The sequence below is a fragment of the Sander vitreus genome, chromosome 11 (assembly GCF_031162955.1).
Source record: "Sander vitreus isolate 19-12246 chromosome 11, sanVit1, whole genome shotgun sequence".
Taxonomy (NCBI): Eukaryota; Metazoa; Chordata; class Actinopteri; order Perciformes; family Percidae; genus Sander; species Sander vitreus.
Window position 1 is genome coordinate 22,949,933 of NC_135865.1, and position 21,978 is coordinate 22,971,910.

A 21,978-nucleotide genomic window follows, 5' to 3' on the forward strand; every position below is an offset into this window, starting at 1 on the left:
ATAAATATAGGCTACAAATAACAAAACCCCTTGTAACATTTTTCTCATTAAATGAATTCAAAAAGCAAAACCAATTCATCACCATGCAACCTACAAAATGTTTATGAAGTATTTTATTAAATTAAAAAGAAAACAACACCTGTTTTGGATGATACACATTCATCTACACTGCATGGGGAATACAATGCTGTCACCTTGGGGTACAAAGTTGTATTGCAAAAAGTGTATCAATGTTATGTTAAGGTTTTCAATATTTTTATTAATATCAAACCGATAAATGTCTATAAACGAAAATACACAATTACATATTTTTAATCATTCTCCTTTTCAGTTATTTTGCTTTTTCATTGTTATTTTTTATGCCTGTCACCTTTCTCCCCCGTCTTTTCTTCAGCCCTTTCTCTCCCCTCTTCAGATTCTCTCTCTCCACTTTTCTCTTCTTTCTCATCTTCAGGTTCAATTTCCGCTCCATCTCCTTTCCCAGGTCTGTCATCTCCTTTCTCTCTGTTTTTCCCTTCATCGTCTTCTTTTTTATTTTCCTGATTATCCGGGTCTTTCAGCACAGATTTATCTCCCTCCACCATCCCTTCCACATCTTCCTTTGTACTTTTAGTGCTCTCCCCATCTCCCTCTTTGGTCACATCATTACCATCTTCTCCCTGTCCATGTTTTTTTACCTTTGCATCTGAACCCTCTTCTTCCTCCCCCTCTGCCTCTTCTCGCTCCCATCCAACCTCCCCTCCCACCCCTTCACCTCTTCCCTGTTCTCCTTCCATCTCGTCTTCCGGCAGCTGAGTCTCCAGTGCTTCCACCTCCCACTCCAGCTGCTCCATCCTGGCCTGCGCCTTGTGATTAGATGACTCTAATTCCACCATAAGGCGAGCTAGTTTTGTTTGCAGGATTTCCAAGTTGCTCTCCAGCCTGTTTATCTTGCTTTCGACTTTCTCTGCCTCCGCCCCCTCTTGCTCCCCGGTCTCCTCCAACATGCCCATCTTGGTGAGGATCTGTCTGCCTTTCTCCTCCAGGTGACGTTTGGCTGCAGGGAACTCGGATAGCACGTCTGTCAGGTCTTCTTTGGACAAGCTGAACAGGTCAGAGTAGCCAATGCTTCGGATGTTGGCAGTGCGACGATTGCCTGACTTGTTACCTAAAAGGTAACATGTTGTAATTTCTTAAAAACTTCAGTGAGATTTAAATAAAATAAAAATATATCATGATGTTTCCAATTCATGTTCTATTATCCAAAGCAAGGCCATTTCAAAGATTAAAGGGACATTAGGGAAACATTGTTGTTGCTGCCTTAAATGAGAAAGTCAGTAGTATTAACATTTAAAGGTGCCCTGCCACACATATTTCATTACTTTGTGGTAATGCCTGAAGTTCTACCATGGACTCTGTAACATTTGTTTTGGAAAAAATGTCTTGGTTACCTTGTTTCAAGCCATTCTAGCGTGGTATAGAAAGCCTGCAGGAAGACTCAGCTCGATTTGTGTCAGTTCTCATTAATATTCAACCAGCTAAGCTGCTTGACTCTGATTGGCTAAGAGCTAGCCAATGAGAGCCTGGCTATCAGCATCCTTTACCCAGCGCAACTGGTCAAGCTCATGAATAGTAATGAGCTCAGGCAACACCACGTCAGACTGACCAGCTTTTGTAATTGGCCTGATTTCTCCACTTATTTCTTTTCAGTGGCTAGAGCTGACAGAGGAGGTAGCAGTTCATTTTCACATTCACGACATAACACAAACACATATGGACCTAACATATTTTTAAAAAATTCAAGTAAAAACTGTTTTGTTTGGCAGGGCACCTTTAAGTATTAATATTTTACAGTTATGTCTCTCAGCTGGGTGCTTTCCAGCCTCACTGCAATTTCCTTTCATTCTGTTCATCTACATTTTGTTTTTGTACAGGGTCTTCCAATGCACATTCTCTGTGACTCAAGTCACTCAAGTTATATTACTGACCTTTAATTTGAACACAACTACAACCTTTCAAATGTTCCAGTCTTCAATCTTACAGCAGGTGCTTTAGGCAGTTTTTAGACATACAAGTGTTGCTTTATTATTGAGTGTTGGACCCTTCACTACATAATTGCAGAGCTGCTGTCCTAAAGCACCAAGATGTCTCTTCTCTTGGAACCAACTCATGCTTGTCTTCTTGAAGCATCTATAGTCTAGTATTCTACCTTTTTGCACTGTTGACCCATCCAAACTATTTTTTTTTAGTACAATAAAAAAATGCTTTGTATTGTGTCAAGTATTTACCTATTTCCCCCCACATACATGCATTAATGAATGCAGTATGACCAAGTACTTGACACTTGACCTACCTTTGATATTGAGGATACTAATTTCCCCAAAGAAATTTGATTCACTTAGCACAGCATATTCTGTGACCCCGTCATCTGCTACAACTGCAAGTTTGCCGTTTGTGATGATGTACATTTCATGGCCCACATCTCCTTTCCTGCAGACATACTCTCCTGGACTGAACACCTGCAAGACAAATGGCATGACAAACCTCCTCATCCTTAAACAATTCTTTTAGATAAGAAACTGGGCAAAGAAACAGGGTTGAATTCAAATCTACATGACACATATATGCCACTGAGCCATTGAGTATTGAACCTGATGGTAGCAGGTTCACCTGTTTCCCCCCTGACCTGAGGTGTTAGTTTGAGCACCAGCTCCTCCAGCAGACTTTTCTCACAGCTCTGAAAGATGGTGACTTTGGAGAGTGTGGGAAGGTGAACGCTGACAGCGATCTCTGTCCTCAGGTGTATGGGCAGCTGTTGCAGGATTTCATTTTCTCGGATGATCTTCTTGTTGATGTAAAGATGCTGGTACCAGTTGTTGATACGCTGATTAAGCTCCTTGCTAATGAGATGGCTACGCAGGTAAGCCTTCACCTGAAAGAGGATACGATTAACCTTATTTTCTATAAAATAATGAAATTACCACATATAGCTATCTGCCCTATATATATTACAGATACCGACAGGAAGAAGACTCAGTTCAAAAACATACCAGCTCATGGTTAGGGAAGAAGACATTATCACGGTCCCTTAGGCTTACGATGACATCGCCAACATTGCCAACAACCGATGCAAACACCAGTACAGCAATGAGCAGGTCTGCAGTCATAAACAAGTACTCTTCTTCCCTTTGTGGCTGGGGGACGTCTCCCACTGTGGTTAAAATCAGGGTAGAGAACCAGAAGCAATAAAAGTACTGACGACGCATGGAGGCAAACTCTGGTTCGGAGATATTGGGGTAAACCCAAATATCACTTCCACAGCCCACGTAGCTCGACAGTGCAAAGTAAAAACAGGCATTCCAGTGGATCAACACAAAGATGTAGATCATGAGCTTGGAGATGCGGAAGGTGTTGGGGTAGGAGGTTCTTGTCTCTATGCGATCCAGAGCCTCGTCAAGTCGTGGCATGCGCAGAAGGCGGTTGATCCTTACTAGCGGAGTTTGGATGCCAAAGACAAAGTAGAGGACGTCAGTGGGCAGCAAGGAAGCCAGATCCAATAAGAAATGTTTAGAGTGCAGGTAGCGCTTCTTCAGATGAGTTAGGTCCTTGATCAGGATGCCCTGATCCAAGTAACCTGGAGAGAGAAGAACACGGTTGAACAAAGCTCAGAGTACACTTCAAAAACTGGCAGAATGATCAAGTCAAAGCGTAATTTGTCACTAACTATTCGGGAGTATCAAATCCATCTGACTTGCAAGAGTTAGTCCTGCTTTCAAATCATAAATGGAAGATGGGGAAAATGTCCATGTTTATGACTTTTCAGGCTTTCACCTCCCCACCCATCATTTGACATCTCAAGATGATTGTTGGGTTGCAGAGTTGCTCATGTAGGGGTTCAAATACTGTGCATCGTCAAAATGGCAATATATCCATTGGCTGTTATTAAATTACACTGAACAATGGACTAGGTCTGATGTGAGGCAGCCATGTCTCTTTGCTTTTTCAGGTACTTCTACAAAATCAGATGCATGGGAGGATCTAGAGACAAATCTGAGTTTCCTAGTTTCAATTACAACTTGGAAGTTGACATAAATGGTATTTACCAGTTTTAACTCCAATGTGACACGAATGCGACAGTAACCCATTAATGCTATGATAACAACTGATAAATTAAAATGCCATCTCAATCTGATGACGTTCCTTTTATATTTCCCATTTCATATCACTACATATCTGACAAATAAAAGTTCAATTTTAAGAGGTATATTCTGTTTCAAAGTCTCAATAAAAAGCAAACAAATTAAAAAAGATGTACCTGTGTGAACAGTGATGATCATGTCAACCATATACATGAGGTCTGACAGATAGTCCAGTGTAAGCCACACAGGCAGGTAGCTCAGTCCAACTGTAGTGAAGCATGTCCTGAGAAAACATTTCCAATAAGACAAGGGATGTCAAATGATTACAGGTTAAATGCTTAAATGTATGATTACTTCTTGATATTCTATATAATCATATTCAGTTGTACCTCAAAATGATGATCACCCAGTTGTAGACGATGGGGAAGATCATGACCTGTAGCCAGACATAGTAAAACTGCTCTGCCGGATCAACCACCCACTCTTTCCAGCTGAGAGGGAAATGATGATGAAGAGTAGAGAGAGGGAAATGAGGATGATCAGTCATTATGATTTCAATGTGACATGAGGGGAACTGTCACATACAGACTGAGGTTTATGGTTCTCATATCTACATGAATAATAAGCAAACATTTGTCACAGTATGTCTTTAATACATACAAACATCATTTTAAATGACAGTGTTGATCTGTTGATCTGTCTAATGGGATGAACATGATTTTAACTTGTTTTCAAATGATTCTGTATGCTTTCATCATATACAGTCTATGGCTTTCATGTACATACAGTATAGTACATCATTAAGATTCTGTGGTAATTATTAGAATATTTAATTTTGTTCATATTGCCTACTTCTGCTTCTTTATACAATCTTAAACATGTGTCTATAACTTTAAAATGCAATTCGGTAGATGCTTCTTTTAAATCCCCTAACAAATTAAGATATAAAAATAAGAATATACAATGGTAAAAAAAAAAAAACTCTCATTGTGGATAAAAATGCTCCCTATACATTAGCTGGACATGCATTCTCTTATCCAAGAGGCTTGCTGTAGTTAATTCAGAAGTGATTAACTTTGAATAAATGGATAAATGTCTTCACACTAATTCAAAAATACCTTAAAACCAGATATCCGATTATGATCCATTAATTACTTACTTAACGTTCAACTTCAGACCTAGATTGGTGTTATGTTTCCCTTTATCCTTGACTCCAGCTTCTCCTTCCTCAGTCACTTTCTCCCCCCGTTGCCACTGCAGCAGTCTCTGCCATTGGTTACCTCTAATACTAACATCGCCTGTTTTATCCATTCTCCAAAGTGTAGCCTTTTAAACTAACACATTTTTCTAAGTGAGCATGGCCTTTGATCTTGTTCCCTCTTGCATGACCATTGCACTTTCTTGGACAATAGTTCAAACGACCTTGTTAACATGCATCAGGAAGTAGTCTACGTGGTTCACCTGAACACTGCCTGGTGATGCAGGTCTCCATGGAAGAAAACCACAACAGATGTCACGCGTCCTCAGGGAATTCATCCTTTGCCTAGAAAACCAAAGAGGTTTTCCTTTGCACATCCCAGTGGCTGTTAGAGACAGCAAACAATAAATGGAGTGTATTGAGCCCAAACTATAGAGCATGGATCACTGTCAATACACATACAGAGTGCAGTGTAGGCTATGTGTAGATACTATAAATATGCCACATTAGAAGAGAATATTTAAAATTATAAGAGACAGTGGTGTTTTTATTTATTGTTTTTATTTATTTGTATTAGTTTATAATTAGGGATAATCTTGCCAAAATGAAATGTTTATTAAAAAAAATATTATTAAATTAAATAAATAAAAGTAATATGTATATGCAAAAGAAAATTCAGTTTTCTTTAAATGACAAATTTGAAAGCGAAATTGTGAAAGGGAAATTTAAAAACTTGAAATGAGAACATTGGAAAAACTCAAATGTATAGCCTACATGTGAGCCTGGAAATGTGGAACTTCAGTTTAAATGAAAAGCTTTACAGTATTGCATCTTGTATTTCCATGCATTTTCTGCCCTCCATTTTGCGTTTTGCTCTCTTTGCACATTATGCATTTGAGTTGATGTTTCATCATTATGAATTGACTAATTTCAATCACAATAAAATGTTTCTGTTTTGCTGATAATACTTCTGTACCTTGTAATTTTGAATCCAGAGCTACTTGAAATCTTATATTTCGATCGGTCTGACTGCCCATATTAACCTTGACCAGAAAGATATTGAAGTTTCAAAGACTGACATAGAGCATCAAGAAACCATCAGCATCAGTATTTCGATAAAACAATCCCAACTCAAAGTTGACTTGCTAGCTGCCCCCTCCAGAGCTTTCAAGCATATACCCACTGATATAAAACTGTTTTATATGTATGCATATATCACTGCCCTTCATCAGAGACAGAATGTGTCAAAGTATTATTTCCAAGGTCAAGAATGAGCTTAGATGTTTAACTTTTAAAGGGGCACACTACACATTTTACACATGAAGTTCAATTTCCTTGTCACAAGGAGTATTCCTCCTGTATGATGTCTTCTGTGGCTCTAGAGGGAGCTTTTTCTAAGGTTTGAAACAATAACCAATATGTCATGTGTCATCAGGGTTATCTCACTGTGGGTTTAAGACTTGAGACATTCTTTGGTGTTTTAGCCCTGTTTTGGTCTAATGGTGTTTAGCCTTAAAACTCTCCTCTTCGGTAAAGCTTATAGTTATGGAGTGAGGAGTTGCAGCGTCTGCCTAGCCTGGGCCCACCTGCTTCTCGTCATAGCCGTCAGAGTTAGCTACCATATAATCAATAATATAATCAAAGTAGAGGGAGGCAGGCCAGTACAGCCCGATCCAGTTGGGGAGCGTTCTAGCCCAACCAGGCTCCTCTCCTTGACCTGTCTCTCTTAATTATGCTGTTATAGTTTTAGACTGCCGGGGGACTTCTTTCCTTTGACACACTGAGCTTCTCTCTCCTCTCTCTTTCCATTTGTGTGCATCCATGTCCCAGAAATGCTTGTCACTAATCTAGCTCTGGGGAGCTTATTCCTCCTTATGTCCTTATGTTTTTTTTTTTATGTTTATGTTTATTTTTATGTTTCCTTGGATTAGGGTGGCACCAAAATCATGGCTGCAGCTGTCACCGTGGTCCTGCTGCACGCCCTGCTATGCCCTGTTACACCCTGCTACGCTCTGCGGTGCCCTGCAGTGTCCTGCTACGTCCTTCTACGTCCTGCTATGCTCTGCTGTGCCTTGCTACGTCCTGTAACGCCCTGCAGTGCCCTGCTATGCCATGAACTACTACAACTACTATTTCTAGTCACTGTTCCATTATATTTATTGTGACTGTTATTGCCACTATTCATCACACCCCCAACCGGCACCAGTCAGACCAGACACTGCCTACCAAGAGCCTGGGTCTGTCACAGGTTTCTTCCTAAAAGGGAGTTTTTCCTCGCCACTGTCGCACTTAATGCTTGTTCTTAGGGGATTTACTTGAATTGTTGGGTCCTTGTATGTTATAGAGTGTGGTCTAGACCTACTCTATCTGTAAAGTGTCTTGAGATAACTCTTGTTATGATTTGATACTATAAATAAAATTGAATTGAATTGACCCATAGTGGGGGACTAAAGTCAGGGTATCTCGGCCTGTTGCTTCAATTTTGACCATTAGGCCTACGTTTGGTATTGTTTTGTTTTTAAATCCGTCTCCCCAAACTTTATAATAATACATTTATTTAGTGCCCAATACAGGATGAGCAAAGTTAGCAGCTACTGAGGTCACAACGTATTTTTTAGCAACTAGCAAAGCAAACTGATGAGATGCCATATGGTTGAAGAAGGCCATGAAAGACTTATAGACTTTGAGTTGTTTTGTCAAATGACTATTTCCAGGATCAAGAATGATGTTCAGTCATCATGAGCTGCTTTATTAAAGACTGATTTCTCATTTTTATTCAGTTTCTCGCGTAGGCCTACTAAAGACCAAAATAGAACCGTTAGTACACAATGTACATTTGTCAGTTAGTATAGAATTGGGTCACCATGTTTTCTTCTTAATAATGGCACTTTAAACCCTTCAGACAGCAGGACGAAGCAGAGAGGAGCAGTGTCGCTGTGGGTGTGAATCAGAGGAGTCGTGTGGGAGGAGTTAAAGTAAGATGGCTGCGGGAAAGGGAAGAGTGTTTGAGAAATCATCAAATGGGATGTTTATCTGTCTCTAACAGGATGCACAGCTGCCCGAATGAAGGAGTGGTTAATTTGTTAGCTTCCCGGGCTCAATATGATGTAGCTCGCCAGTTGTCTCCAGGTTACTTGCGCGCTGGTCATCCGTTTACTGCTCTGACATTGTGGAATTCATTAGCAGCTAGTCGTTAGCAACCTACCAGCGCTAACTTACTAGCAACCAGCTAGCAGGTATCCGTGGAAATCAGGACTTCGCAACAACTGTTGAGACTCCCACAAATATTAAAGGTAAATAACGATTGTATTACCTTCTATTACAGTGCACAGACAACTTGATGACTTGACCACATAACATGGTTGACATTTCTAAGATAGCTAATTATATTTGCAGTAACGTTACCAACTAGCTTGCTACATCATCTCGCTATTGAAATGCATTGATTGTTGTTTTTCGGCGGACCCTAACGTAAGCCGCTTGGGTTGGCTAATGTGAGATCTGGCGCAGGATGATGACTACAGGATCAGGTGTAAATCCCAAATGCTGTTTAGATAACGTTAATTAACCCATCAGTGTAAAGGCAATGTTGTGGAGGTTTGAGAGCTAGGTGCCCCTTTGTCAGACTGAAGGGGACACATGACCCAAAACACTGCAGTGATTGATGGCTGACTTTGCATGATACAATCTGTGAACGTCCTGATTAAATTAGAGGATATTGTTTACCCTGAAACTTTGCGTTGGTAGTTATCTTTAACCCTTGTGAGCTGTGGCAAAAACACTTAATCCTTCAATAAACTGTAATCGAGTAGATCAGTTCTCAATCAAATCGAAAATCCAAGGCGAATATCTGAAGTTAATTTAACAGATTATATTATGATAGTTATTAATTCACTCAAGTGTAGGGCTAGATGTCAATATATCAATAGTATTAACTGAAATGTATCTGTAGTATTGAAAAGTCTGGAAAGCAACAAATGCTTCATCAGACTCCTCGTCTTTTTTTAGTCTTTGTCCTCCTGCTTTAAATCATAATGTTGCTATTTTGACAAACTGAACCCAAGGCATTATCATTAGCAAGGTCAAGATTGCATTTTCATGCTCAAATAATTTAGCTAATTTTAGATCGCATTAGAGCATGAGAGCTGAAACGATTAGGCTAACCTTACTTGTCGATCCACAAAAATGAATCAGCAACAAGGTGGACTATTGATCAGTTTTTATACAAGCAAAAATGCCAAGAAAAATCACTGGTTTTAGCTTCTCCAATGTGAACATTTGCTGGTTCTCTTGACAACAGTACATTAAATATCTTTTAATAGAACAAGCAATTTAGATATTCACCTTGGGCTTTGGCATTGTCTGACATATTTAGACCAAACAATTAGGCCTATGCAATCAATCTAGCAAATAAGATGCATATTAATTGATAATGAAAGTCATTGCTAATTGCAACACCGGCCTGCATTTAATATAGGCAAAGTTTGTGTACAGCTACTTTGTATTAAGACAAAATGAATAACTGATGCATTTGAAGTTTGTCTGCTTCACTTGGGTAAAGTCACTGACATCTTTCATTAAAAGTGATCCACCTGAGTAGAGCCATGACAATATGTTTGTAACATTTCTGGAGTGTAGTTGTTGTCTGGAGTGTAGTTGTGCCATAAGTTAACTTTGAAGGCTGCAATCTAGTCTCTCAGAATAAGTTTGGATAATGCATTGGGTTCCATATCAGAAAAAAGCAAGTTATAGGCTACATACTTCACTTCTTTTTATAGAGATTCTATTTGAAGGTGGGCCGAGAAGCTGGTTGTCATGCTGGAGAGTGGTGGGGGTTACAGAGCGGAAGTATTTGTTGGTACGGGAGATCAGTAAACAGGCCGCAGGAAATACATATTTTGCATTTAGACAGGAGCACAAAGGTAGCCACTTTTTTCTGGTGTATTTTAAGATCAGCTTTGCCACACATTTGCCCATTTGGTCAAAGGGGAGGTCCGTATCAGCTCATACCTGTCGCAGCTGCTGCTATGAAAGCTCCCTGCCTCTACCACTGCAAACACAGATGTGATCAGTGAAGTTCAACAGTAAAAACAGATAGGGACAGATGTAGAAATGTGAGGAAAGGGAAGGACACCTTGGAGCGCTGCCTGTTTTTAAACCTTTGCGCACCTTGAAAATTCCTGCAGAAAGCAGGTGTGGCTGTCAGTTTGTCTGTTGTAAGAAGTTCCACTAAGCTTTTCTCCACTTCTGTCTGAACTTGTGACGGAGTATATCTTGGCCTTTAGACATTGTGGTGTGAGATTATATACCAGTCAAGACTAGCTGTGTTATGGCGTGTTTAACCACTAACCTTTGACAAACTCTATTGTTTTTATGATGGCAGCTTCCCTTTAGTGGAATCTGTAGTTGAACTTTGAACTCATTTTATGGGTGCTTTTTTATAGTTGTGTGTGTGTGCATGTGACATGAAAATTAAACACATTTTGAATTTGCTGAGGCCGATTGGCAGACGTGCATTTAATTGCAATTATGCTGAATCATAGACTGCATTTTCACTGAACTTGTTTTCAGTCCGTCATTTTGCTGTCAATAGCCTATCTCTCTGTTTCGACTCTTTGTGGGCTGAGTTTCCCTCCACTTTCCACTGTAGTGAATGGATTCCTTTAGTGCATTTAAAGAAAAGATTGGATTTAACTTTGACTCACCTGCTGAGGACTGGTTAATCATTAAAGAAGCCTGGATGTTAATTTGACCTGCCTTTTTCAGCGCTGTTTGTGTATACATAGGTCTACTCATACAGCTGGTGTATTAGAAATTCAACAAAGAAAACCATGGCGCATTATTGATTCATTTGTCATCAAATCTGTTACTCGTGTCTGACCCAAGTCCAAGTCATGTGACTTCAGTCCACATTATGTGGTCATTAATAATACAAAATCTATACTAGCAGTATGCATTAAACTCGTTAACCTATTGAACCTTTCTGGACCTACCAGAGGGCTCTTATGAATTATTTATTTATTTATTCATTTATTCAAACGCTTCGGACATAAAAGCAAACAAATTCACACAAATAGCTTTCAGGTCCATTTAAAAGTGCTCATATTATGCTCATTTTCAGGTTCATAATTGTATTTAGAGGTTATATCAGAATAGGTTTACATGGTTTAATTTTCAAAAAACACTATATTGTTGTTGTACTGCACATTGCTGCAGCTCCTCTTTTCACTCTGTGTGTTTAGCTCTCTGTTTTAGCTACAGAGTGAGGCATCTCACTTCTGTACCATCTTTGTTGGGAGTCGCACATGCGCAGTAGCTAGGTAAGGACTACTACCCAGTCAGAAGCAGAGTATGAGGGCGTGCCACGCTATCAGCTAGGCAAGCATTATTATGTGTGTTACAAAGTGAAGCACGTTTGTGACTGAAGTAAAGGCTGGACTACAGTAGAGCTGTTTGGAGCAGTTGGTGAACAGGGTTTTCTCTGGAAAATGGTAAGTGCCTCTAGGGTGGACTTTGGGCTTTTTCACTTTGTAAACCTATAACATGCACAAAAAAGATATATAACACAATAAAGGAAAGGGGAAAAGCATAATATGAGCACTTTAATAACTAAAGCTTGTGACATTAACCTTTGACGTAATGCATTACAGGGAAATCAGGTTTTCTCCAGCAGAAATCTAACTTTCTCTTCTCTTCTCTCTCTCCCAAAGCAAATCTTTCTTTTAGGTATAAAATAGGCATGTTGAAAAGGTGGGTATCAGATGTTGGTTCACATTTTAAAAAAATGCATCAAAAGGGTTATTGGGTTACTGCATTATAATATACTTCACCAATGTTGATCCATCTGTTCAGTCCTTTCCAAATAATCCTCACAATAAATGACTAAATATAATGTACTACTTCCAGCAAATATTTGTGGAGCTTTTTAGGATGTGATAGCAGAAGTAGCGTCCCTAGCTATGTTATGGAAAAACGATGAATATTTACCATAACCTGTTAGTATTTCACACTCAAAAATACTTTTGACAGCTATTTCCATAATACATTTACATAATGTTGAAGTAATCGGGTTACCGCAGAGAGTCGACAGTTACCCTGTTACTTAAATACATATAAACGCATAGAGAGAGGCTCTGGCAGTGCACGAAGGGGCAGCATGAGGATTTGCGCATATCTTGGACATTGGTTCAATCCTTGCAGGTGTTTTTAACAGCTGAATTGACTGATAAAAAGTACATGTTGTAGCCAGTTTGAGCCCAAACTGGAACTCTTCATCAGTTCACTGTGGCTGCTTCCTCTTTTATCTTTTTTTCACTTGCGATGACATGCAAAACTGTTCAACCACATGGTTTATCAACAGAGTTACAGAGAACATACTTTGCATACAATTTAGCTCTGACCCTGTTAATTATCTCATATTCTCAAATAAAAACTACTAAGATCTGTTGGGAGATCTGGGCACTGTTTTATGTTTTCTTAAGGCAGCTACACACCGGGCCGATAATCGGCCATTGGACAGTCTGGCGAGGTCAGTGACCATGGGCGTAAATCTGATCTAACAGTAGGGGGGGGGGGGACAATAAACATAACATTTTTGAAGAGCAATTTTTGAAGGGGACACAAATAATTCAGCCACAATTATACTCGTAGAGGACATGTGTACACAGATGAAAGCCTTTATACCATCATTAGTGTAGCGTGGAGACTGTACCATTATCGTTCTTCTCAGCGTTTCTCTTGATTAAATAAAAAAGCTGACTAAATTGACCAAAATATTCTTCTTTAAAACCATTTATTTATTTCTAAGTTGTTTACAATCAAGCCACAACAATACCTTAAAACATAATGACTTATTTTGAAAATATTTCCCCATATAAAAGAAATACAATGCTTTTGTACACTTGTTAAATTAGCTGATCATAATGTAAATTAGTGAGCCACTAGTAAAGCTCATCTGCTCACACTGACAGACACACACCTCCAAAAATATGAACTAAGCTCAACACACTTACCTGAGACTCCCTGTTCCTCAGTTCTTTCTGTCTCCTTTGCCTGCGACATAGTGACGTTAGTATTTCCATAAGCACCCATTCTTATAAAGATGTTACCAAATTGTCTTGATATGAGGACGTATTGTACTGACTTGGTGTTTTGGTGTACTGAAAAAGGATCTTATGTCTGTTTTTCTTTTCTCTGTCATTTTATCTGGGCAATAACAACACAAATCTTTAACGTCAGATGTCTAAATATGAGTTACTTTCATCGGTTCACCACGCGGTCATATTATAATTATAAAATGATCTTGCGTCCTCCACATAAATATTAGGTTTCGTCTGAGATGGAGGATATATATTTAACTGATCAGCCACTTAACTTCATATTCAGCAAAACACAACTGTAGATCTTCAATATTAACCCTAATATCAGTTCACACACATAACGTCAGGCTTATCGCTGTGGTAACGTTAGTTGTAGTGGGTGCATTTCTATCCAACAAGCTATTAAATAAGCTAGGTAACATTACATAGGTAATATTACACTAACATAGCAAACTTTTTGTCATGACTAATTCGTTAATTACTCAGCATCATTTCTATTTGAGAAAAGAACAACTTCATCCGATGTTTAATGTGAATAAACCCCCCCCCCCTGGGATTTACGCCCTTGTCAGTGACTCGAGTCTGTTCGGTGTGTTCCGTGCCGTCGTCCGTCGGAGGAGCCGTCGGCCTTCATTTTGGCCGACCTGACCTGCTCAGTCGGAGACAGGGCAGTCGGGACTCACCCGGAAATGACGAGCGGGATGAGAGTGACTAAGCCTCTCAAAATCTGACGAAAATCTTTTAAACTGACCTTTTGTCGATCTGAAATGAAGACAGATTCAGCAACTGCACGGCCTATTTCTCACTTAAAATGTTTTCAGAAACACGTTTCGGTGAACTATTTTAGTACAATATGAGATCATATTCTGAATGAGTCGCCATTAATGGCCGGTTGAAAAATCCCAAATCCGGAAGCAGCAGCCAGACCCAGGTGACGCGCTCGTCCAATCAGCTGCCGGTTTTCATTTTTTGGGCGACAATACAGATTAGCGCCGCCTGCTGTTATGCAGACGTATTACGCCTCGTCGCTTCGGTGTATTCCGAGGCACTTTTTTGACCAACTTGGGGAGACTGACCTTTTCGGCCCGGTGTGTAGCTGCCTTTACTTGATATCAGCATTTGTTAGCCTCAACCTTTTTAGTTGATGCAAGAAAGTTTTAGTTTTGCTTTAAAGTGTCCTGCATGTTGAGCGGTGAAGCCTTTAAATTGTGCGAAACTTTAGTTTAACCTTCCTTATTTTTTAGCAAGTTTAAAAAGGTTGGAGTCGCAGTTTTGAGTGGGCGGAAATATTTTTGATAACACACCGAATATTAATATGGTTGTGGGGGAAAAAAATCATTGAAGGAAAGCATGCATCTCGTCGTTAACTTTGATGCAAGGAATATGCTTGAAATGGGCATGCATAATACAGGACAGACAGTTTCTCCCATGTTGAGCAGAAGGTGGACTGGATGTAGCTTTTCCACAGAAGGACAAAATGGTTTCCCTGGTAACAACATACTGTAGAGGCGGTTTGTTTAGGAAAACACGGAAAAAGCACAGATGCTCTTCAGCATAAATTAAATGATTTCTGAATAAATGGGTGTTTTGATATACACTACATCACTTTAATATCTCTGGCTGTATGAGACCATTTCATGTTGCTGTTTTGCAAATGAATGAGTAGAAGGACTGCCTTATGGAAATACCAGACTGTGTTTTCTTTGCATCTATGTATCTCAATTTAACAGATATATAATTGACATTTTAACTAACTGGATTAGCCAAAACAGACATTTTCATCTGGTTATTTTTATCAATAAAAATGTTCTTTGAAAAGTTTTAAGAAAATGTTTTCATTATATCTATTTGGATATCATGATGCAAAACTAAATCTACTGTGATTTAAATATTTTAGTCCAGTTTCCCAGCTGGACTGCTGGCATGAATAATACACTTTCAGACTATTGATGAAGTGGTGGGCGTCAGACATGCATTAGTGTAAGCTAAAACACTGCACTAGCTCAGACTAGTCCGGATTCCCATCAGTTTTAGCCAAGTGTGAGCTTGGTTCTGCGTTAAATCTACGCCGTGGCTACGTACGTAGGAACGTGGAGATACGGACCCTACGCCGGACCCTACGCTGAGCCTGATGTGCACCTCTCGAGAAATGTAACGACACTTAGCGTTACTTTGCATTTCCCCCTACTCATTTCATGGTTCTCCTTCTCCATAAACAACATGAAATCAGGGAGAGGGTTAACTTTTCCTGCCACAGATTTCTCACGTGGTCAGAAAATACAGGGGAGACACTTTGTTTCTTTCACTATGACTCTAGAGTCTGTACTTGCTCCGAAACCTAATTGCCGTCACTCTCTCTGTCCGTACACACACACACACACACACACACACCGGCCCTGCTATTCTCTGAAAGAGATTGACTCACACACACACACCCACCAGTGCACAAGTATAAACCTCAGGCCACTTACGTAGGCTACGGCGAAAGCTCTGCGTCGAGCCTCCGCACAACCATACATCACGCTTTAAGGACATACAGGAACATATTCAAGTAGCCTAATATACACTTTGAAAAAAAACACAATTCCATATTTTAACTTTATTTATAAAAGGTTGTGAAAATGCTATTAAATTCTAGTTTGTGCCCGCAGGTTTACATATGTTTTGTGTTTGTTTACACAGAGCAGAGTGGCCGTCCTGACTGGCTATGGAGTGGTGTTGGCTTCCGACTGGATGACAGGGTCTACAGGGCGGACAGGGTCGCACAGATTCTGAAGCAGCAGCGGGCTTTTCCTAGATGTACACTGACTGGCTGTGACAGCGCGTTTGCAGCAGACTTCCTTCCCCTCCTCTCTGTTTGGAAACACTTCCCCTCCCCCCTTCTCCCCATCTCCCTCTCCTCCTCCCTCCCTCATTTCTTTTTGCCTTCTGTTGCTTCCATACTTCCACCTTTTTTATTATTATTTTTATTTTTTTTACTGGAACTCCTCATATTTAAGTTCTTGTGACCTTTGACCTGCCTCTCACCGGATCCAGAATGAGCTGGCTGAGCAGGTTGAACCCGCGGGCTCCGGGGAGTCGGTCTGGCCGGAGTGCCGCCCCCTCCAGCCCCTGCACTGCTGACCCGGAGACCTGCCTAATGGTGTTTGAGAACCACTGGAGACAGGTGAGCTACAAACACGCCTCTTTTGGGAATTTTGATAAAATTACGTATTTTATTTTTCACAACCCGGATATTAGTTTGCTGCAGGAGGCGTAGTCAGTAATGGGCCGGGGCAGCACTGGCCCACCCACTTTACTCGCTGGCCCGTCCAGCCAAGTTTGATCAAAATACGTTTAGTTATGAAAAATATTCAGATGTATGTAAAAAAGAAATGGTAACAGAACTAGTTGTGTGTGTTTAATGTGTCTTCTCACGAAATGGATTAAACCATAGAATAACGATCAAACAAATAGGAAGCCTTCGGAACGTAGGTGGTTGCTATGGTAACAACAGGCAGTCTCTCCGGTCTGCCTTCAGCAGCTAACGTTAGCTAGCTGGCTTTTTAGACAATGTACCATGGATGTGTTAAGCAATGTACTGTTAAAAGTTATAGCGACAACAATGGCTTCTTTTTAAAGTGGTATGGACAGTTTTCTTAGATGGAGTACAGTGTAAATAAGGACGAGCTTTTCTGCAGCATGTACAGACATTTCCCCAGCGGAGCTGACAGCCCATCAGCCAGAGAGGAGTTTGTTTGAGTGCTGGCCCTCACAGAGGTAACATTAAGTAAAACGTGTTTCATGCTTCTTGCGTTATTATTTAAATAACCTAGTAAGTAAGTAGTAAGAAATCGTAAACACAGATGATGGCTTCGAGCTGAAACGCGTTTGTGTTTTGCCCACATTAAATAAGAAGATGACTTATCTGTAAGTGACATAGTTTTTAGTTTTCTTTGATCCTGTCACTGCCGTGGACTCCATACACTGTCTAAGATTTGGTGCTTTGCTGGCCACTTTTCATTATATATTTTTATAATTCAAACAATGCTTGGCTGGAAGTTTTCATTCTTTGATTTTCTTTTACTGCTGGCAGCGCATTTGCTGCTCATGACCTGACCTTAGTCCTGAAGCAACAATGCTGTTATGGATGCACAAAGGATATGTTATATGTGTGATTTCTGTCTGATGTAGGCTATTCTATGTCATGCAGTATGTAAACGCCTTCTCTGCTGTTTGGGTTCATGTTTAGTTTAGAGATGTTGTATCGCCTCCGATACTGCCTAAAACGCTGCTATCGGTATGGGAAGTGCTGGAGTTTATGCACCGAGCCGATACCACGTTATAAAGACCTAAAGAAAATCTACGTTAAAGTAGTTTATCTTCTTTTTTCGTTATAACTGACTGTCAAACTGCATAATAAAAGAAAGTTCTGTGGCATTCATGTTTCACAAAGAGTTTAACCTGAGCCAGACCGACAACAAAGATAGAAATAATATCACATCCATACAGGGATAGTAGTATACAGTTGTTAAAACATAATAAAATATATGACACACTGGTATCGGATCGGTACTCGGTATCGGCCGATACGCAACTTCAGGTATCAGAATCGGTATCGGGAAGCAAAAAATGGTATCGGACCATCTCTAGTTTAGTTGCCACTTTGTGCAATAAAATGGTTAATTTTATAACAGTGCTGTGCAGAGCCAATGCCGCTGGTTCTGCCGGTACAAATATATTTTAGTCTTGAATAGGTTAAAATCCACAGGTTTTTGTCTATATTGTTGTGTAAAAACTTTTTAGACTGAGCTTTGTTGGTTGAGCATGTTGTAGACAGTACTGCTGTTAACGTTGTAATGCAGTATGTTGGAAGGTAAAATTGTTGCTGTTTTTTTTTTTCAATTTGTCCTTTGTGCTACGTCTTTTTGAAAATGGCCCACTCACTTTTGTACTGGCCCGCCCAAAATACTATTTCTGCCTACGCCACTGGTTTGCTGAATCATTTTTTTTTTTACTCACTAACTTAATGGTTGAGATGTGGAGACAGCATCTCTGCTATGCTCGCCATTACCATCAAGTAGAAAGATTTTTAAACAAGTCACAAGATACAATATTATCCAAACCGCACCTCCTCTGGGTGAGTTGTCCATTTCACATTCCTTCTTCTCTGAGTCATCACTCAGTCACTTCTGAACACACAGACATGGTAAAAAATATTTTGGATTCAGTGTGACTTACACTTTCTGAGGCTATCATTATACTGTATCTGATGTTATGGCCAAGAAACATCCCAAAAAAATCCATCTTCACGTTTTTTAAGTTATCTTAAGTGTCAAAATAATCCAGTGATGGTTGTCTGTACGTCCATAGGTACATTGTAAACAGGAACTGCTAATAGCTAGTTCGGCCATGGTGCCAAAATGTGAACAAAATATTGGCTAAGAAAACTGGGCTCAAGTTGTCTCGTTTGTGTCTGAGGAGGGGCCCACAGTGTCAGACTTTGAAAAACCCCTGGTTCACCCTGTTGAGGCAGAAAACAGGGAAACATTTGACAATCCCCATTTCCCACACCTCAAGCTGACTTCTTTAAAGTGCTTGTTTTCTCCAACCAACAGTCCAAAGATTCGGCTTCCAATTATATAAAATGGAGAAAAGCCTAACATCCTCATATCCTCATATCTGAGAACCAGCAAATGTTGTTTGATAAATAACTTTCCGTTTCCGTTTTTTTTTTGCATGTTTAGTTTTGTTTTGCTTTGTGCAGATACAAAAGTAAATGTTCACTTTTGGTTAACAGTAAATCATAATCATTGTGTTGTGTCCAGACACCAAGTGTGGATGTTCACACATTCAGTTAGCTGTGCTAATGGGAGTGGTCAGTCAGTCTACTGGAACAGTGTGACTGGCTTATGTCCAATCAGTGACTGTGTGTGTGTGTGTGTGTGTGTGTGTGTGTGTGTGTGTGTGTGTGTGTGTGTGTGTGTGTGTGTGTGTGTGTGTGTGTGTGTGTGTGTGTGTGTGTGTGTGTGTGTGTGTGTGTGTGTGTGTGTGTGTGTGTGTGTGTGTGTGTGTTGTTCAGACTTAATAGGTGTATATGTTGCAACTAAATTGCAACATATCCACAACATGTTAAAGTACTCCTACATACTAAATGATTACTAGTACCATAGTGTACCTAACCTGCATGTGTTTTGGTGGAAGGAAAGTGGAGCGCCCTGTACGTTTTTTTTTTTTTTTTTTTTAAATATCAATCCTCCATGTTTTCCTAGTTTGTAAGGGGAGGATAGAGGTATACGTGTCAATAATCCAGTTACATGTAAGTGGATATGAGTGTGGGAGAGTGTGTTTTTGCAAACACAAATGTGTTGTGCAACATTCACTGCAAACTTCAAGCTGCATAACCACAAAGAAGCACATCTTTTATCTGTTCAAGCTGTTTGCAGCTCTGTAAATTCATAATTGCTGTAGTCATGCTGACTGGTAGACCCTTTTGATTGGTGTTTAATTGTTGTTGCGAAACCTCTCATTTGTCTTTTGTTTTCCACACCACAATTATGCAATTTTGTTGCATTTGATCTTTAAAAAATAACTGTGTTGCAGTGCCAATAATTACTTTGTATTGCATTTATATTATCTGTCAATGTATTTAGATCTTAGTAAATTAATTTAAATGATTTTGTAAAAATTGGAAGTAAACTTTTATATAATAGCCTAAAATTGTTTTTGAATATATTTTTAATGTTTAAAGAACTGAATTGAAATGGAATGAGGCCACCCTTTTTTGTTACTTTTTAACTCCTTATACAAGGACAGCAGCAATGTTAAGAGTTAAACATTACACTAAAACTGTTCCTTCATTCAGGTCTCTTGGGTGTTGGAGCAGCAGGAGCCTTCATCCTCCAGCGATGACCTGACGGCAGTGAGGAATCACACCGACCAGATGTTATGTCTGCTGGCAGAGGAGCGGCCTGCTGAGAGCCCAGAGGGTGCCCCCGGCGTGGCACCCATGGGCCCCATACTGGAGCTGGTGGTCACCCAGAATATTCTGGCGGGCTTGGTTCAGTGGCACCTCCGCCGCGGCTTGGACCCAGACAGCCAGGGGGCGCTGCTCAAACTGTTTGAGATGCTCATCGGCCAGTCCCAGCAGCCTCTGCTGCAGCACACAGCCATCCTCCACCCCCTGCTGAGGCTGCTGGGAGCTTGCGCTGACCCAGAACTTGGTTGTCCGTTAGCCCTGGAAAACAGCCTGGTACTGCTGCTCAATCAGGTACATTCACCTACAGTCTGTATACTTCTCTATATCGTGTATATCGTTACCTACAATCTACATAAGAAGTTATTGGTTTTTGACCTTCTAGCTATATTTGCAAAACGTAATCTAAAGATGAAAACAGACTGTGGGATTATTGAGACCTACAAACGGCAGCAATTCCAATAGAACACTTTAGGGGAGAATTAGCAGACCGCAGAATGCCGTCGCATTCAACCGAGCCGTGTAATAATACTGTTTATAATTGTGACTCTGTGAATCCCCACCAGATCTGTGTGTCCATGGCCCGGCAGCCTGTGGTTCTAGAGATGTTGTTTCGGGCGGCACCGGCTCAGCAGGGCTCCACCAATCTGCTGATCTTCTCCCTCCTGGTGCCGTTCATCCACCGGGACGGAGCCATCGGACAGCAGGCCCGAGACGCGCTGCTGCTGGTCATGGCGGCCTCGGCCAGCCATGAGGCCGTGGCGCGTTACATCGCTGAGAACTCCTACTTCTGCCCAGTGAGTGATGGTGCTCATTAAAATATGTTGTTATGGAAAGTGTTTTTTTAAGACTTTAACTGGGGTTTTAGTAGAGCATGTAGTTACAGAAAGTGATACATTTGGACCTGTGTCTGGGCATCTTGTGTTTTGCTTATACAGTAATAAAGGTTTTCTTCCTGCCTTCAGCTAGAAACTGTTGCGGTTGTGGCTCTGACTGTTAATTATATATGTTGTAGTTACAGTCAGGTCCATAAATATTGGGACATCGACACAATTCTAATCTTTTTGGCTCTATACACCACCACAATGGAGTTGAAATGAAACGAACAAGATGTGCTTTAACTGCAGACTTTCAGCTTTAATTTGAGGGTGTTTACATCCAAATCAGGTGAACGGTGTAGGAATTACAACAGTTTGTATATGTGCCTCCCACTTTTTAAGGGACCAAAAGTAATGGGACAATTGGCTGCTCAGCTGTTCCATGGCCAGGTGTGTGTTATTCCCTCATTATCCCATTTACAAGGAGCAGATAAAAGGTCCAGAGTTCATTTCAAGTGTGCTATTTGCATTTGGAATCTGTTGCTGTCAACTCTCAATATGAGATTCAAAGAGCTGTCACTATCAGTGAAGCAAGCCATCATTAGGCTGAAAAATCTAAACAAACCCATCAGAGAGATAGCAAAAACATTAGGTGTATAGAGCCAAAAAGATTAGAATTGTGTCGATGTCCCAATATTTATGGACCTGACTGTATATTGTGAGTTTGTGAATTTGAAGTGAAGTTAAAGGATAATTCCAATATACCATGGCCACAGAAGTTGATGTTCAA

At 40.3% G+C, this 21,978-nt stretch overlaps 2 protein-coding genes across 4 annotated transcripts in view; one reads left to right on the forward strand and one right to left on the reverse strand.

Annotated features, from left to right (window-relative positions):
* Nucleotides 1-163: 163 nt before the first annotated feature.
* On the reverse strand, nt 164-4,551 carry cnga4 (cyclic nucleotide gated channel subunit alpha 4). Its single transcript, XM_078262910.1, has 7 exons — nt 4,508-4,551; nt 4,295-4,401; nt 3,030-3,613; nt 2,666-2,911; nt 2,333-2,498; nt 431-1,147; nt 164-168 (listed from the first exon to the last, which is right to left on the reverse strand). The coding sequence occupies exons 1-7, from the start codon at nt 4,549-4,551 to the stop codon at nt 164-166; spliced, it is 1,869 nt and encodes a 622-aa protein (XP_078119036.1).
* Nucleotides 4,552-8,282: 3,731 nt separating this feature from the next.
* Nucleotides 8,283-21,978, forward strand: part of fhip1b (FHF complex subunit HOOK interacting protein 1B) — a 30,176-nt gene continuing 16,480 nt past the window's right edge. Inside the window, exons 1-5 of one of the 3 annotated variants that reach the window (XM_078262392.1) lie at nt 11,755-11,807; nt 12,027-12,066; nt 16,098-16,581; nt 20,260-20,664; nt 20,937-21,167. In XM_078262392.1, coding sequence (XP_078118518.1) covers nt 16,453-16,581; nt 20,260-20,664; nt 20,937-21,167 — 765 coding nt within the window. In that variant the 5' untranslated portion in view covers nt 11,755-11,807; nt 12,027-12,066; nt 16,098-16,452. Of the gene's footprint in view, nt 8,610-11,739; nt 11,808-12,026; nt 12,067-16,097; nt 16,582-20,259; nt 20,665-20,936; nt 21,168-21,978 lie in introns of those variants that run through there. The other 2 variants (XM_078262390.1, XM_078262393.1) reach the window with 2 other exon arrangements.